The 18,182-nt window shown below is 38.0% G+C and overlaps 1 protein-coding gene across 2 annotated transcripts in view; it reads left to right on the top strand.

Annotated features, from left to right (window-relative positions):
• TAF1B (TATA-box binding protein associated factor, RNA polymerase I subunit B) overlaps nucleotides 1-18,182 on the top strand; it is an 80,866-nt gene that overhangs the window by 15,117 nt on the left and 47,567 nt on the right. For both annotated transcript variants that reach the window (XM_004457209.3, XM_071211941.1), the window contains exons 5-8: nucleotides 413-508; nucleotides 4,736-4,889; nucleotides 10,463-10,619; nucleotides 17,360-17,459. In XM_004457209.3, the coding sequence (XP_004457266.1) occupies nucleotides 413-508; nucleotides 4,736-4,889; nucleotides 10,463-10,619; nucleotides 17,360-17,459 (507 nt within the window). The remainder of the gene's footprint in view (nucleotides 1-412; nucleotides 509-4,735; nucleotides 4,890-10,462; nucleotides 10,620-17,359; nucleotides 17,460-18,182) is intronic.

Genomic DNA, 18,182 nt, shown 5'->3' with positions numbered 1-18,182 from the left:
AGAGCTAGTGGATGCCTGTACATAGTAGGTGATGAATAAATGGAAAGTTTTGTTTTGTTTCACTTTCAATTGGGACTGGAGGTCAGTAGGTCAGTATACCTGAGGGCAGCTTTACTTCTAACTAGGAGTATAGTCATTGTAGAAGTTGTTTTCTTTTGCTGATCCTTAATTTATTTAACTTGCAAAAGAAAGGTATTCAGCTAGGTGATCTAATTTAATACCCCTTCTTTCTCTAAAATCTAAGATTAGTAGGCTTTATTCAGTGTTTACAATATACCTATAGGTGATAATAATTTTTTTAAGGAAAAGCAGTAAGAATACATTTTAGATTTGTAAAGTACAAGTAATTCTGCAATATAGATGTGCCCATATATTTGTAATTATAACCTGAATCATTTCCCTTCCACCTTAGAATGAAGTTTTGCATAATTTTTGGAAGCGCTACCTGCAGAAGAGCAAGCAGGCATATTGTAAAAACCCAATTTATACCAGTGGAAGGAAAGCTGTGGTAAGTCACGTATCTAAAAAGCAGGACATTTTTAGTGTGATAGAGACGTGAAGATGGGGTTTATGACCAATTTGAGTATCTGGGATTATGATGCCTATCAGAGGATTTTTGGTGAAGAGGCTTGTAAAGATGTCAGTGAGCTAGACATAGGAAGTAATTTTGGCTTCTTATTTGACTAGCTGAAGCATAAAACATTTGTGGTTAAAAGATAGCAGCTTAAGGAATTTCTATCATTGTACTATTTAAAAATTTTTCTTGCGTATATTTTCCTTTTGTTTGGAATATCTACTTTTTTCACCTGGCATTTTAAGATTATCAGTTATCATCCTTCTCAGAATGCTTTATATAAAGAAAAATAAATCTGGATGCCCCAACCCCATGCCTCACCAGAATGGCTTATATTTTTGGCACTTTGCTTTTAACTGCTTTGTAAGTGTGCCATGGAAAATTTTATTTGGATGGGGGAGGATTCCACTGCTGAGAGGGGCAAGACTGAGAATCTTTGAGATATTCAAAGGGTAGTACTTTCTCTCTAGGGCTCAGTAGAAGAGATTCTGAATCCATTTGACACAAATCTGTTAGTATCTTGGGAATTTGATCCAGTGTTTCCTTGTTTGGTCGAGTTTGCATAAGTTCCATATGCAGGTTTCAGTGACTTCAAACTTAGAAACTGAGGCCTGGATGAAGGAATAGGTGGGAAATGAGTGAGGGAAACATCTCCAAACTGCTCAAGTATCCTCATCGAAGAGACAGAATATAAAAAACGGGAATAGCCTAAGAAATTAATTTAGAAAATGTCCTTTTTAAACAAGAGACAATGAATTTAAGTAAACTCAGGAGAAATAACATGAACTTACTGGCAAAGATAAACTTTTACAACCACAGAATTATAAAACATTTATCTCAATTCAGGAGAAAGGCACTTTTCAAGATAAGCAAAAGATGCTATATGGTTCTAAAGTGACACTTTGAGAATGAAAAGAAAGACAAAATTATCCCGACTACTAAGAACCTGATCTTTAAAATTATGTGGCTAAGATAATTGGTAGTTATTTTTATATACTGCAACTGCCTAGCACATAAAAAATACAAATCAATACCTTGTATTCTGTCTGACATTCTACCATTTTTAGGCTAACAAGATAATAAAAAAGATTTTGTTGACTTGAGTAAACATTTGTCAAAAACAGTATTAGTATCACTAATACCTTTTAGGTGAATAAATAAGCAATAGGGAAAATTTTAAACTGATATACAAATTGATAATATTTCTATATTGAGTGCAGCTATACTCTTTTTTGAAAGAATGAAAGCAGCAATTCCTTTTATTATTATTTTATTTATCCCCTACCCCCTTGTTGTTGGTTGTTGTCTTCTCTCAGTGTCCATTTGCTGTGTGCTCTCAGTGTCTGCTCTTCTTTTCTTTAGGAGGCACCGGGAACTGAACCCAGGACCTCCCGTGTGGAAGAGAGGTACTCAGTCACCTGAGGCACCTCACTTCCTGGTTTGTTGTGCCTCTCATTATCTTTCCTCTTTGTATCTCTTTTGTTGCGTCAGCTTGCCATGCTTGCCTACCGTGCCAGCTAGTCTTCCCCAGGAGGCACTGGGAACTGAACCAGGACCTCCCATATGGTAGGCGGAAGTCCAATTGCTTGAGCCACATCTGCTTCCCAGCAATTCCTTTTAAATTAGAAGCCTAGTCTTCTCAAATATGCATTAAATATTATATTAGTGCTTAGGATATAACTGTTCTAAGAATAATAAGAGGACTGCCTCAGAATCCTGATTCTACTGCTTTTGAGCTGTGTAATCTTGGGTAAAATAAATTACTTAAAAGTTCCAGAAAAAGCAAGCAAACAAACATAAATCAGTGAAAAGGGAATAGGAAGTGGGTGAGAGGGAATGGTGCTATTTAATACTGAGTGATAAGAGAAGGCCTCTATGATAGAGGATCTTGAGAAAGAGAGAAAACCACAAACATATATAGGGGAAGAAAGGCAGAATTTCAGGCCCCACCTAGACCTATTGAATGAAAAATCTGCATTTTAACAAGGTTCTGCGTCCTTCCTATACATACTAAAGATTGAGAAGCATTGCTCTAGATGAGCAATAATGGTAACTGGGACCACTTGATAGCAGTGAAGATGATAAGGGGTAAGATTCTAGATAAATCCTGAAGGTAGAGCCAATAGAATTTTCTAATGGATTGGATATGGGGTGTGAAGGAAAGAGAAGTCAAGGAGGACTCTAAGGTTTTTGACTTGTGGAGCTGGGAGGATAGCATTGCCATTTACTGAAATGGCCGGTGGAGTAGGAAGATCTGTAGTTTAGTTTTAGACATTTTAAGTTTGAGATAGCTATTAGACATTCATGAAGAAATACCAAGTATGCAGTTAGAGAAACACATCTGGAGTTCAGGAAAGAGGTCTGGCTAGAGATATAAATTTAGAAGCTGTCAGTTAATACCATAATCATCAAATCTAAAATACTGTCAATTGTAAGCTATAGCATTATTTTAAGTACTCCTAAGAAAGAAAATAATGCTGCAAATTAAGTCATCACATGCCATCTGTTCTAAGATTCGTCCTGATTTCAGAGATGTTAAAATATGGAGGGGAAAAAAGTATACCTGCAACTGAAAAAGGTATAGTATTATTTAAGGCCACAAGATCAGTGACATTAGTAAGGAGTTAAGATAGAGAAGAGGATGAAAACCTGAGCTCTAGGCTACTCTAGGGTTAAGATGTCTGGGATAAAGGAAGAACTTGCATAGAAGTCTTCTGAGAAGGTGCAACTGGTGAAGGAGGGGAATATGCAAGAGAGTGAGAGTGGCGTTTGGAAATGAAGAGAACCAAGTGTTTCAAGAAGAGAGGAATGATCAACCATGATAAATGCTGCTGGTAGGTCAAGAAAGAAGGGGGCTAAAATTTGATCAGTAGAGCAGTAGGATCAAAAGCTCGATTGGAATGGGACATAAGATAGATTGAGAGGACAGGAGTTGGAGACAGAAAGTCTAGACAGTTCTTTTGAGGTGTTTTGTTGCAAAGAACTACAAACAAGTGGTGTGGTTGCTGGGGTCAAGGGAAAATTTTTTTTTAAGTAGAGGAAATAATAGCATATTTGTGCACTGATAGGAATGATACAGGAGAGAGGAAAAATTAGATGTAGAAAGAAGGTAAATGTATTATCTTTAAGTAGGTGAGAGGGGTAGCAGCTAGTGCACAGAGAAACTACCTTCAGGCAGGCTCTTCATCAAAAGCATCAGGCAGAGGGCAGAGTACATGGGTAGAGATGCTGGCAAGTGGTTGCCTGTGGGAACTTGTGGAAGTTTTCTTCTGATTGCTTCCATTTTCTCAGTGATTCCATGAGCATCAGCCAGTTTTATGGTATATTTTGCCTCTCACGTGGCTTGCCTAAAGGGAAAGAATGTGCTTAGCAGAGGGCATATCTAAGATGCCTCAGTTCTCGCTTCATTCTGTTGTGAGCTTCCTTAATGTGAGTCTTATTACCTCTTAGTAAGATGAAGTTTCTGGCCTTCAAGGCTGCAAGCCTGACTTTTTGACTATGATCAATTCCTCAAAGTAATGTCAGCTAATGAGGCCTTTAGGTGTCCAGCCAGCTGACCTTCCTTAGGTCACTCTGACCACTATTTCAGCTATGCTGCATGAAAAAAATTAAACCATGGCATGAGGTAGTATATCATTGTCAGTTAAGTGTTCTAAGCACTTAATTCAAGGAAGCAAGAAATCATTCAATAAGAGAGGGTTGTTGGAAAGTCTGCATAATAGAGTAAGTAATGAGTTGGAGAGAGGGAGAAGAAAGCAACGTCCAGGCAGGAGAAATGGAATAAGCAAAGATACAAAACATAAATGTACAAGGTAAGTTTGGTAAAGAGAAGCAAGCCTGTGTGCATGAATGTTTTTATTGGTGTTGATGTTAGAGCCACAAGAGAGATGTTAGTGGGAGAAGAAGGAAACCTGATGCTTATGCTGGCAGCCCGTTTCCTTGCCTCACTCTTATCTGTAGCCCTTCTCTGAGAAGTATAGGTGAGAGCTTCTGGGCAGCAGGTTTCAAAAGTAAAGTCTTTGGACTTTGGGACTTGACAGACAGTTGCAGTTTTCTAGTATAATTTCCTTTATGGCGTATGTGAAGGTCAGGAATATTTTGCATGGATGGGAACTGTGTTTTACCCTCCTATGCAATAATTTTCTTTTACTTTGCAAATAGGTTTCAGAAGATAATCCCAGTCACTCTGACTGGGATAGTGAACCTGAGCTGCTAAGTGACTTCAGCCATCCTTTTCTTGTTGAAAGTGGAGCAGAGTCTCAGTCTGATGTCAGTGTTCAAAAGTCTTTCCCCACCATCAAAGCATCACAATCAGGTAAAAATGAGAATTTAACTGTCTAGAATTTTAAAGCTGGTAAAACATATTAAAAGTATTTTAGTCTACTCTCCTCATATTTTGAGGAAGGGAACTTGGGGTAGCAAGGAGGGATGACTTGCTGAATAATATGTCTGGGAAAAAGATACTTTAGACCCTCCCTGGTAGTCTAGTGGTTAGGATTCGGCGCTCTCACCTCCATGGCTTGGGTTCGATTCCCAGTCAGGGAAGCCCTTCTTCGGGCAGTGGATTTGGCTCAATAGATATAGCATCCATCTACCACGTGGGAGTTCCAAGGTTCAAACCCAGGGCCTCCTGACCCATGTGGTGAAGCTGGCCCACACACAGTGCTGATGCGCACAAGGAGTGCCGTGCCACGCAGGAGTGTCCCCCATGTAGGGGAGCCCCACGCACAAGGAGTGTGTCCCGTAAGGAGAGCCACCCTACACGCAAAAAGGTGCAGCCTGCCCAGGAGTGGGGCCACACACATAGAGAGCTGACGCAGCAAGATAAACAACAAAAAGAGGCACAGGTTCTCTGTGCCACTGACAAAAATACAAGCGGACACAGAAGAACACACAGAGAATGGACACACAAAGCAGACAACTTTGGCGGGGGGAGGGGGATATGGAGAGAAATAAAAAATAAATCTTTTAAAAAAAAGATACATTAAATGAAATCTTAGAGCAATTTAAAGAAAGGCACACACACACAAAGGAAGGTACATTATCTCCATATGAGTATTTTTGTGCGATTTTTTTTGTGTGATTTTAAACTAACCAGAAAGAAGGCTAGTTCAAAAATGATCTGATATTTGTGGGAATTATATATATATCATATGTGACATATCATATGTCAGAATTTTCGAAGGCTACAAGGAAGATTGCAGGGGAAAGACAATAAAACTTAACCAAACAGTAAAATATACAAGTCATAGATGGCTAAAAGCAAGCTGAGTAAACCTTACTATGTTACTTGAATATGTGTGTATGTGTTTCTTACTTTCTGATTTAACTCAATAATTTGAAAGAGGTAAGGAGACAAGGTAAGGTTGCAGATGTAGACCTTCTCCCCAAAGCATTTATTCATGATATTGTTTATTCATTACTTTTTTTTTTCCATATGATAGAAAACAGACCTCAAAGAACAAATCAGGCTTTTATTATAGTTTACTAGAACCTTGAAGTGTGCTGATGGAGTTCTTTGTGAGACAGCTTCCAAACCTGGTGTGAAGGATTGTTTATTGAAATTTGAGTGTATATATAAAATTTTTAACAGAACATTTCTTGTATATATTGCTTCTTTGCAAGCCCCTTACCCTCCAAAGTTTAAATTTTTCTTTTATCAGCATATCTGCATTTCTTGCTAGACAACACAGTGACATAAATATCAGATAAGTTACTTTTTGTGTCCAAAGAAATAATATGTTAGAATCATAGAATAATCCAAAAGCAATGAATCTCTGGAGTTTCCTTCTCCATGCTTTCAGACAAGATTAAATTCAAACTGTCCCAAAAGACTGAGACTCTAAAAACATCTAAGCCTTAAAAAAAAAAAAAAAAGACATTAATCCTTCTAAACCATGATTATTTTCTTTACCTGTCTTAAGCGTTTTTGTTTGTTTGCTTTTTTAGTAAATGATGAAAGCTTTGGTTTCATTTGTATATTAATAATCACTATTCAGTGACCAGTTATGGTACTACCCAGAAATAACCACTATTGGTATAGTAGACAGCTTTTTCTTCATGTATATAGAAAGAGAAAGGGAAAGAAATTTTTTGGTTTGTTTTTACAAGAATGTGAAGTATTTCTTCATTCTTTAAAAATTTTTTATCAAAATTATACATGCATGTAATTCAAATGATATATAAGGCTTGTTATGAAAAATTGCAATTCACTTGTGCCCTCAAATGTCCTGTTCCCAAGAACCATTCATTTTCAACTTTTGAAGCATGAACAACATGCTTCTAGTAGTACATCTTGATTTCTGGTTTTAGACATGACCTATTGAATTCCCACTCTAGAGCTGATAATAGTCTTATTTTGTTATTTGTGTGGTTTTCTATTTATTTATTTAATACTAGTTTATACTTTATCACCATTGTATCCCTATCCTTCTCCCAGTTTGAGACTCTCTTCTTGATGCCTTTGGTATGCTATCAATTTCATCTTCTTGAAGATTCTCTAGATCAGTGTGATTTCCGTCTTTGGGATCTCTCTTTGTCATAATCCTGAGGATTCCAATCACGTATTTTGTTGGATTCCCTGTGACCTGCATTCTATCACCTCTTCTTTCCCATTTGCTCCCTCATTTTTGTGGAGCATCTTTTCTTATTTCTCTGAGGACTTTAAGGATATTTTTCTCCCTGATTTGATTGTTTTGGTTTCTGCTTTTCATATAAGAGACTTTCTTCAAATGTTTTGCAAGCCCTAGATGACCACTCATATTTAAGAATGGAGCACTAAAAAGTTGATTGAAAGTTTTATACCCAAGGGTAAGTCATGTCAGTTGTGTTGTTTTCTTAGCAAACCCCAATGTTATCTTTTCCCCCTGAGCTGATCAGAATCCCCAGAGAACTCGACTTGAGTCTTCTGTTTGGAGGTGACCATCCTGGCTGTCAGGTTTCTGGGTAATGGGTGGAAGAAGGAGGTCCAAGGGGTGTGGAGGTTGTCTTGATACTCAATATGTAAACGCTAAGTCCTCCCTTTTTTGATAAGATACCCTTACTCTCAACTGAATATGTGACTGACTTGCCTTAATTCAGTCTTTATTTTACTTCTTCTAAAGAAGACACTTCCAGTTATCTACCATGTTGGGGAGGAGCAGTCACTTGGTTGCATAGAGTTGGGATAGGAGTCTAGATGTCTCACTGCTTCTTGTTTTTATTTTTTAGTATATATATTTTTATTAGAGAAGTTGTGAGCTTACAAAATCATCATGCATAACTGCAAAATTCCCATACATTACCCTTCCACCAAAAGTCTTACTTCTTAATCAGACTTTCAAATGCTCACCCATATTCCAGGGGTACCTGGTTTAACCAATTCCTTGGCCTTTTTAAGGAGCCCCTAGTAAGAAATAGACTGCTTTTTGGCTTTTCCGACTGCTAGTTTTGAATTCAGCTTTCTCAGGACCACTAAGGTAGTAATGCCCTGTCTATATGCTTTGCAGCTCCAAGATTTTCTTGTTTTTGTCTCTTTTTCCACATCGTTTGTTCTTTGGTTTATATCTTTTTAAAAATTCCTTTCTAAGTATGATAGTGGAAGAGAGCAGAGGCTGATGTGTGTTTTCTAGCAGCCATCTTAGCTGGAAGTCCCTACATGTTGTTTTATATATTTTTTAACATATTACAGAAATTTGTATCCTTATGTATTCTAATAAAACATTGGTTCTCAAACTTTAGCCTCCTTCAAAATTATCTGGAAGGTATGTTAAAACACAAATTGGTATGCCCAATAATTTTCATTTCTAATAAGTTCCCAGGTGATATGAACACTGTTGGTTTAGGAACTATACTTTGAGAACAACTGATCTATAGCATTATGTAAATTGTAGTATAATATCCACTGCATGGGATTATTTAATTAAATTTTTATTCCTGGCACTAAGGTTGTTTTACATTTTTTCATATTGTAAACAGTACTGCCACAAACATTTCTTGGCCCTTGTCTTTGCATGTTTTTAAAAACATCTCACTAGGATGAAATCTTCGAATTCCTGCATCAGTTTGTCATCAAATATTTGCTGGTTTCCCACCCTGTGCTGAGGATTGTTCTGGAAACTAGGAATGCTGTGGGGAGCAGGGCTGTCTTTACTTTCAAGGTGCTTAAGCTCTAGTGGGAGGAGATAAAGAACAAATGCACAAATAAAGAAGAAACATTCAGTTATGTATAAGTGCCATGAAGAAAGGATTTGCAGGACGTGGAAGGAGAGATTTTGAGCAATGATTTGTACAGTTTAGGTCCAAGAAAGTTTGGAGTCTTTCTAAACTCAGAGTCATTTCTATCCTGCTTCTCTGTCTACCCTCATCCCTTAGGTGACATCACCTAATGCCATGGCTTTAAATACCGTCTAGATCATGGTGACTCAAAACTTTCTATCTGGAGCTCAGCCTTTCCCATGAATTGTACATTTTTACATTTGACTACAACCTAAACATTTCCATTTATATATTTAATAAGATCCGCAATTCTGACATCTTGATTTCCCTCATCAAACCTGCTCTTTGGCATTCTTCCTTGTCTTGGTAAATGGCATCTCCATTTTTCTTGTGGCTCAGACACAAACCTTACAAGCACACTTATCTTCTCTTTTCCTCTCAAACCTCACATCCAATCCATCAACAAATCCTGGTGACTCTGCCTTCACATTGTATCCAGAATCTGACCAATTCTCATCACCTCCAATGCCACCACTGCAGTCCCCATCACTGTTATCGCTCTTCTGGAATAGGGTCTTCTCTTTCCCTTCTTGTCCTCCTATAACTCTTCTCTCCACATAGCAGTGAGAGTGATCTTTTAGAAACATAAACTAGACCAAGTTGCTCCCCTGTTTAAAACTCTCCAGAAACTCCTTATTAGACTTAGAATAAAACCCACAGAACAAATTATAGCCTACAAAGTCCTACATAGTATTGTTTCTGATTCCTCTCCAGTTGTCATCTACCACTTTTACTCTCCCCTGTGATGTTCTTGCCACACTGGCCTTCCTGTTGTTTCTTGACATACATTCCTGCTATTTCACACAGTGTTCTAGACATTTCCTCAAGACTTTCTCTCTGAATTCGTTCATGTCTCTGCTCAAATATCAGCTTATCAGAGAGGTTTCTCTGACTACCCTGTGTAAAACAATACCTCTCTCCTCTCTTTCTGCCACTGTTTATCTTCCTACATTGCTTTATTTTTCTAGGTAATAATACTACCATGTGGTAGTTATATCTTTATTGGTTTATTGTCTGTCTCCCAAGACCAGAATGTATGTTCCACAGTAGATGGGGCATTATTTACCATCATTTCCCAAGATCTAGAATGTTGGCACAAAGAATGAAATTAATAAGGACTGCTTGAGTGAATGAGTGAATGACTGAGGACAATGTAATGTAATGGGGTAGAGGATGATGAGTGGATGGGGTGGAGGGATGTGCTACTTTAGCTTAAAAGTTTTGGCGAGATCTCTCAGAGAAGGGAACCTGTGAGTTGAGTCCTGGATCAAAGGACTTATACATTTTTTGTTTTGCTGTTTAGTTTATCCTTTTAAAAATTTTTTAAAAAAATTTTAAATCCTTTAAAAAATATCCTTTTAAAAATCCCATTAAAAAATTGAAACAGTCCAAATACCTCTTTAGAATCCCACCCCATCCCACTCCCACAGATAACCTACAATTACTTTTGTGGCCAATTTCATTCTAAACCTTTATTGCTTATTATTGCCACATTGCTCTTTGAAAAAGTTATTCCAATTATAACTGGATTTTTAAGATATTTAAAATAATTTGATTTTTTGTTGTTGTGTTCATTCTTTTGCTGTCCATAATAGTTTCATGCACTTTTTAAATCTCAATTTATACCCTAAGAAACTGCATCCATCTGTTCTGGATCTCTTGATGGCATTGAATACTCACGACGAAAGGAAAAGGGAATTATGAAGATGACTGTGCCAAAGACCCTTGCTTTCTGCTATCTTTCATTACTTTGGCAGAGAGAGACAATTACTCTTTCAGATCTTTTGAGGTAAGCTGGACCTCTAATATGATAATGTTTTTGCTGATTATCTATATAAATTAGGGGATAACCTTTGAATATTTAAATTTTTACAGGGAGGCTTTTGATTGAAGAAGGGACTGAAAAGATTGGGTGACTTGGTTCCTAACTCTGAAATTTAGTACCCTCTCGGCTAGTAATTAATATTTTTGGTTTCTATCTATATATCTAGTGGAAATCATGATTTACCTCATATGGGGTGTTAGGAAAATAATTATCTAATGTGAGTAAAATGCTTTGAAGATGAAATATGACAGTTAAGTACCTGAGTAGTAGTATTAAGTGTTTTTCATTTCTAAGAGGAAAGATGAACAGATGATCTTTACATGGGCAAAATGGTTGTTAGTAGTTAGACAAAAGTATACATTGGTGTTGCTAAGAGCTAAGATACAGGTTGTATTTTGATAAAGTAAAATTGAAAACAAAACTGTTGCAAGAATCTATTATACAAAAAGTCAATATTTACATTTTTCAAGATAATCCACAAAGTTTCGTGGTTAATGAGTAAATTATAGCATTGTGTGTAAGATGTCTCATTTACTAGATGATGTTCTAGAATCATCAGTGTCCATTTGTGATGGTTAGGCTAATGTGTCAGCTCGGCCAAGTAATTGTGCCCAATTATTTGGTCAAGCAAGCACTGGGCTAAGGGCATAAAGGGCATTTATGGACTTTAGTCACCATTGACTTTACTGCAGTGGTAAATCATAGATAGCTGATTACAATTACATCAGTCAGGCAGCGAACTTGGCGTCCGTCTACATGGGAGGTCTGCGGTTCAAACCCGGGGCCTCCTTGACCCATGTGGAGCTGGCCCATGTGCAGTGCTGATGCACGCAAGGAGTGCCCTGCCACGCAGGGGTGTCCCCCGCGTAGGGGAGCCCCACGCACAAGGAGTGCGCCTGTAAGGAAAGCCGCCCAGCAGGAAAGAAAGTGCAGCCTGTCCAGGAAAGGCGCTTCACACACAGAGAGCTGACAAAACAAGATGATGCAACAAAAAGAAACACAGATTCCTGTGCCACTGACAACAACAGAAGCAGACGAAAGAAGACGCAGCAAAATAGACACAGAACAGACAACCGGGGTTGCGGGGGGGAAGTGGAGAGAAATAAATAAATAAGATAAATCTTTAAAAAAAAAATTACATCAGTCAGGGAACTTACCATCAGCAATGAGTGATGCTTTATCCAATCAGTTGAATGCCTTAAAAGGGGAAGTTATTCCAGCATTGAGAGAGAATTTCCCAGCTCATCTTTGGACAGCCAACATCTCCCAGAACTCATCAAGAACCTTTCATTGGAGCCTCTGGTTGCAGCCAGCCTGCAGAACCTGGACTTGTGCATCCCCACAGCTGTGTGAAAGACTCTTATAAAATCACATACTATTGACAGATATCTCTTGCTGATTCTGTTTCCCTAGAGAACACTGACTAATACACCATTTTTTTTGCCCTTGCTTTGTACATATTCTAAATAGTAACACTTTTGGTTTAATCACTGTGTAGAGTGTTTTCAAGAGCACAGACTTCAAACCAGATTTCTGACTTCAAATCCTGGCTCTGCCACTTAACTTGAGTGAGTTATTTAATTTCTCTTTGCTGTAGTTTCCTCTTTGGTAAAATGGGGCTAATAATATCTACCTCATAGGATTGTAACTACTTTTAATAATGAGCACTACCTGAGGAGCACTTTTAACAGTGACTGGCACTTAATACAAACTCAATGCTAGTCATTGTTGTTTTTGTTTTCAGTATATCATCTTATTATTGCTGGCACTGGGGCCCATCGATGAAAGAAAATGCCTTCAGTTAATGATGATAGTGCCTTTGAATTTGGCCACATCAACCAAATAACAAGGCTTTCCTCAGGTGTGATTAACTCTGCACACAGCTAGCTCATGATTCAGTCAGTTTTGCTCTTAAGTTAACAATCTCATCTTGCTCTCTGCCTCAGTGGGTGATCTCATCTTCTCCCATGGCTTTAATTACCATCTATATGCTGATGGCTCCCAAATTTATACCTCCAGCCCAGACTTGTCTATTGAGGGCAGGACCTATACATTCATAAATGCCATGGGCTGCTGGATCCAACAACTTAGATGTCTTTATAGTATCTCCAAATCAGCTTGACTAAAAGAGGTTCATCATCTTTCTCCTTAATCCAGCTTCTTTGTCCATGTTTTCTTTCTTAGCAAATGCCATGTACACTGTTGCCCTATCCAGAAACCTGGGAGCATCCTTGGCTGTTTCTTCTGTCCAAATGTGCAGTCATTATGTCCTATCAATTATACTTCCAAAGTATCTCTGAAAACCATTCTTCTCTCCATTCCCTTTGTCCCTATGCTCACCTGGATTACTTAGCAATCTTTCAGCTGGGCTGTGTGCCTCCAGTCTTGTGCCACACCTGTCTGTTTTCCTTAACCAGAGTGATCTTACAGAAACATAAATCTAATCATGCCATCAGAGCTGTATTAAAAGGCTGAACATTCTACCCAGGGCATTCTGTAAAGGAATAACAAAACACTCCTAGAAATCTAATAAAATAGAGGAAAGAATATTTGTCTAAAAGTCTTTTCCAGGATAATATTATATGTGGTTGGAAGGGTGAGATGAGATCCTAGCCCTCTCCTCTCTTCTCTTCTCCCCCGCTTTCTCCCTCTTGTTTCCCTCTCTCCCATTCCCTCCCTTCTTACCTCCCTCCCTCTCCATCCTCCTGCTCTTTCCCCTCCAAGGAAAATTCTAAAGCAAAGTGCCTTCAAGGAGATTGGCTCTAGTAAGCTAGAAGGCATTTATTTTTCTCTGTGGGGTATACAAACCTGGTAATAGAAGAAGAGTTTTAAGATGACTGCTCCTACATGTCACTCCCCTGTTGAAATCCTTTAGCAGCATCTGTAGCCCTTAGGATTAATTCATAACTTTTATAATAGCCTTTAAGGACCTTGCCTACCCAGCAATAACAATACCAATAATAAATACCAATAGTCAACATGTATTCATTCCACAAATGTTTATTGAATATCTACTATATGCAGGTATTTCTCTAGAGTCTAGACCTTTGAGATATGGCTATGAACCATGTAAGTCCCTGCTTTCATGAAGTTCAAGGCTAGAGGAAAAAATACATTAAAAATGTAATACATTAAAAATATATATACATACCAGACAGTGTTCAAAATAGATGTGAGAGAGAATGACTAGAAGGCTATTTCAGATGGGTTATTAGGGAAAGCCTTGCTATGAAGGTGGAATTTAAGCTGCATTTCAGAAGACAAACTGCCAGGCATGTGCAGATCAATAAGAAAAGCCTTCCAGATAGAAGGAATAGCTGGTACAAAGGCCCTAAAGCAAAGAACAAGCTAGTGTGACTAAGGACCAGAAAGCTAGTGTTGCTGGAATAAGAGAATTTGAAGGAGTAGGAGGATAAGGGCAGAAAGATAATAAGCAAAGACCAGATTTTGTCTTCATAAGCCAAGTTAGGAGTTTGTATTTTTTTTAAAAATGAAATATAATTCATATAAAATTCACCCTTTAAAAGTGCAATCCAGTGGTTTGTAGTATATTCATAAGATGGTATACCTATCACCATCCTTCCAGGATGCTTTTATCATCCCCAAAAGAAAGCCCATTCCTATTAGGAGTTTGGATTTTAGGTGTGTTAGTAAGCCACTGGAAGCTTTTAAGCAGGAGAGGGTCAGAATCTGCTTTATATTTTTAGAAGAGCATTCAGGCAGCTGTGTGGAAAATGGATTATAGGTGGGCAAGAACGGAAGCAGGGAATCCTATGGGTAGTCTTTCCCTATACTTTAGGCAAGAGATATGGTGCCTTGGACTAGGACAGTGGTGAGGGAGATCGAAAGAGGTGATTAGGTTCAGGATATGTTTTAGACACAATTTGACTCTTAACACAGGGCTGCTTAGATTATCTGCAATGAAAAGCCAATGTGTTATATTTCCAATCCATCACAGATTGACATTTTTGAAAAATACAATGAAGTAGTAAGAGACAGTGTTTCCCGATATCACAGCTGAAGTAGTGATAACCTGGTCTCTGGATGGGGAAGGACATGGAATGCTTTTAGCCTGTGCCAATGCTTCTATAAACTTCCTGGATTGATCTGAAGAACCATATGATAATACCTGTTTTAGTTTGCCAAAGGCTGCCAATGTAAAAATACCAGAAATGGGTTAGCTTTTATAAAAGGGGTAAAAGCTTACAGATTCAATGCTGCAAAAATGTCTAAATCAGGCATTATCAGATCCTTATGCCAAGGATCAAATGCATAAAATGGAGTATCAGCAGATGTCTGAGATACAAAATAAATATGAAAACCTTAAAAAAAAAAATCATTATCAGAAATGCCTTCTCACCGAAGGTCGGCTGCTAGCAGATCTTGGGAGTCCCTGCCACATGGTGAGGCAAGATGGCAAGTCTGCCAGTCTCTTTCTACTTTCTCCTGGAGCTCAGCTGTGGGCAGTCAGACATCTCTCTTTGTGTCTCATCTCTTTGAGCCTCTCAGGGCTTCTCTGTCTCCCTGTAGCTGTAGATGAACCTGGAGTCCTCTCTCTACTTTCTCCTTTCTCTCACACGGCAGGATCAAAACAGCAGCTTCCTTTCTCTCTGTGTGTTCTCAGTTTTTATATAAGATCCCAGCAAGAGGGTGGAGACCCAGCCTGAGTCATACCTCACTGACATAGCCCAAGCAAAACCCATCTTATCAAGTGACCTAATAAAGGTCCCTTAACAGAATCTAATGCAAGGATCTCACACCCACAGGAATGGATTAGGTAAAAAACATTTATTTCTCTCCCCTTCCTCCTCCCTCCCCCCCAGCCCCAGTTGCCTGTCTCTGTGTCTATTTGCTATGTGTTCTTTGTCCACTTCTGTTGTCAGCGGCATGGGAATCTGTGTTTCTTTTTTGCTGCGTCATCTTGTTGGATCAGCTCTTCTTACGTGCTTTCCGGGGCAAGCTGCACTTTCTTTCGCACTGGGCAGCTCTCCTTACAGGGTGCACTCCTTGCACGTGGGGCTCCCCTACGCAGGGGACACCCTTGCGTGGCACGGCACTCCTTGCGCACATCAGCGCTGCACGTGGGCCAGCTCCACATGGGTCAAGGAGGCCCCGGGTTTGAACTGCAGACCTCCCATGTGGTAGATGGACACCCTATCCACTGGGCCAAGTCTGCATCCCACAAAAAAACTTTAAACTCTAACAATGTCTAACTGATTCAGTAGCTGTCTTTTGGAAAAATGGGTGTTTTTCTAAAAAGAAATTTAAAAAGAGAAAAAAAACTTTGGAAAGAACTAAGAGCAGCACTGTCTGTAAACAGTGGAAAATTGTTAAAAACCAAAATGCCAAGGGACCTGCACTTTGCAGACTTCTCTGCTTCTCTTGGACAGGTTATCATTCCTTCCTCCATGCTTCTGCAGCCATGTTCTCATCCCTCTGTGCCGGCACTGTTTATAGTGATGGACCCACAGGCTGTTGGCTCTGTAATGCAGTGGAGTTAGCGTGCAAACCCTCCGTGTCTTATTCCTCTCTGAATGCCAAACTGTAATGCCTCACCCAGGGCCTGGTATCTGGCAGCAATGACTAGAGACATCATGAATATGATAACATAATGGAATACTAGAAAGTTGGAGAAGTGATATACATGCAATAAATATATCTTGTGTATAAAATAACATGAAACCATTACTATACACAAATACTTTTATAGAAACAATGTTGCATTATTTTGAAACACTTTTAACGAATTCAGAAAGAGCACTGTCAGAGTATTACTACTAACTGTAGCCCATATCTTATATTTGATGTATAATAAATCACATTTTAAATTTGAAATTAAAGTTGTGTCAGTACTGTTCTCTAAATGCTAGAAAGCTGAGAGCCAGTGTTAGAGCCCAGCTTTCACAACAGTGAAGAACTTACAGCAATGCATTTGTGTACTGAGTTATTCCTGTCTTTATTATCTTCTCCTTAACAAAGTTCTTATTTTTAAAATCCTAGTGCATTTTCATTACTCCAGAAAAAAGAGAAAAGGAGAAAGAAAAAAACAAATAAGCAAAAAGAAAAAAAATCATAGTGCTATGTAGTATATGTAAATATGTATATATGTGACATTAGTGCAATGAATAAGTTATAAATATATACCCGTGTGTTTACTTATATGTATGTGCTATGTTCTTCATACCTCAGTAATCTACTGTGTGCCAGACATTAGGGATAGAATGGTCAGCTAGCAGGCGATATCCCTTTCTTTACTCATTCTGTGCTTGGTGCTGGTCATAGGTATGTAAACAAGGATGTAGTGTAACAAGTAACACAGAAATCATTAAAGGTCTCCCTGAAGAAGTGGTTTGCAAGGTGAGAAGGAGATAATCTTATGAGGGGAGCTCAGGATAAAAGGAAGGCCACATCTGAAAGCCTGGTGATGAGATGACAAGACTTAACACTTCTTGGAAATAGTTCATTTAATCAGCAGTTTAAGCAGATCATTAGATAACTGACTAAATGTCTTCCACGTTTGAAGTGAGAGATACTTGGGTCAGAAAATAATACAAGATTTATCATTTAAATAAATGCAAATATGTAGGAAAAATAGGAAAAAGAGTGTACCCAACTGATTCTTTGAAATACAGGATTTTCAGAAACAGTTTACTTCAATAAGTAAGTGCATATCTTGAATTGAAACTTTCTTTTTAAAAATACAGATTTGTTGAAGAGGACCATATACCTTATATAAACACTTTTCAGCATTTTCCAGAAGAGATGAAATTGTACGGGCGTGACAAAGGAATCTTTACAATTGAGGTAATTTCTTTTCTTTTTTACTTTGTAATTACTTATAAGGTAGGAGTATAATGTGTTGAATTATTATTTGTTCGCCTTCCCAGACTTAACTATTTGGTGTAAAAGTTTTTTTAAATGTTAGCTAGTTTTTGTTTTCTCCAAATATGGAACATTGGTTATAATTTAATGAAGAGTAGAATTATTTTAATTTTCCTTATGTGGCTTCTTCAAATCCTTTAGGTTATCTTCAAAATATATCTATAGTGTGATGTGTATGCATTGCAAATACATGGATTTTTGAGACTAAGCTTTAGAAGTTATTATAGAGACCTGTAGGTAATTTCAATTTTTCAAAAAAAATTTATTTGGTTATTTTTATTTGCGTACTCTGTTGCTTTGGAAGAAAGAGCAAAAAATTACCGCCTTGTTTAAAGGGACACTATTTTTAAGTCCTCTGCTTGCATTAATCTTCTTTTAGATCTGATTTCAGTTCTTTCCAATGGAAGGGCTTCTTTCCTTTAATTATGAGTCTATATTACTATTTATAGTACTCGGGTTATTTCCCCTTTGTTCTCCATAAGATTGTCAGTATATTAAATATTAAAATTAAATATTATCCCCAGTTTTGCCTACTTAAGGAATTATTTTCATAGACCTTCTTGACACAACAACCTATATATTGTTTTGTGGTTTAATTCAAGAGATATTTCTTGAGTGCCTGCTAGGTGTTCCTAACATGTAAGT

This window comes from Dasypus novemcinctus, chromosome 25 (genome assembly GCF_030445035.2).
Source record: "Dasypus novemcinctus isolate mDasNov1 chromosome 25, mDasNov1.1.hap2, whole genome shotgun sequence".
Taxonomy (NCBI): domain Eukaryota; kingdom Metazoa; phylum Chordata; class Mammalia; order Cingulata; family Dasypodidae; genus Dasypus; species Dasypus novemcinctus.
The sequence above is the reverse complement of the archived record's forward strand: the minus strand, read 5'-3'. Positions and strand labels throughout refer to the sequence as shown.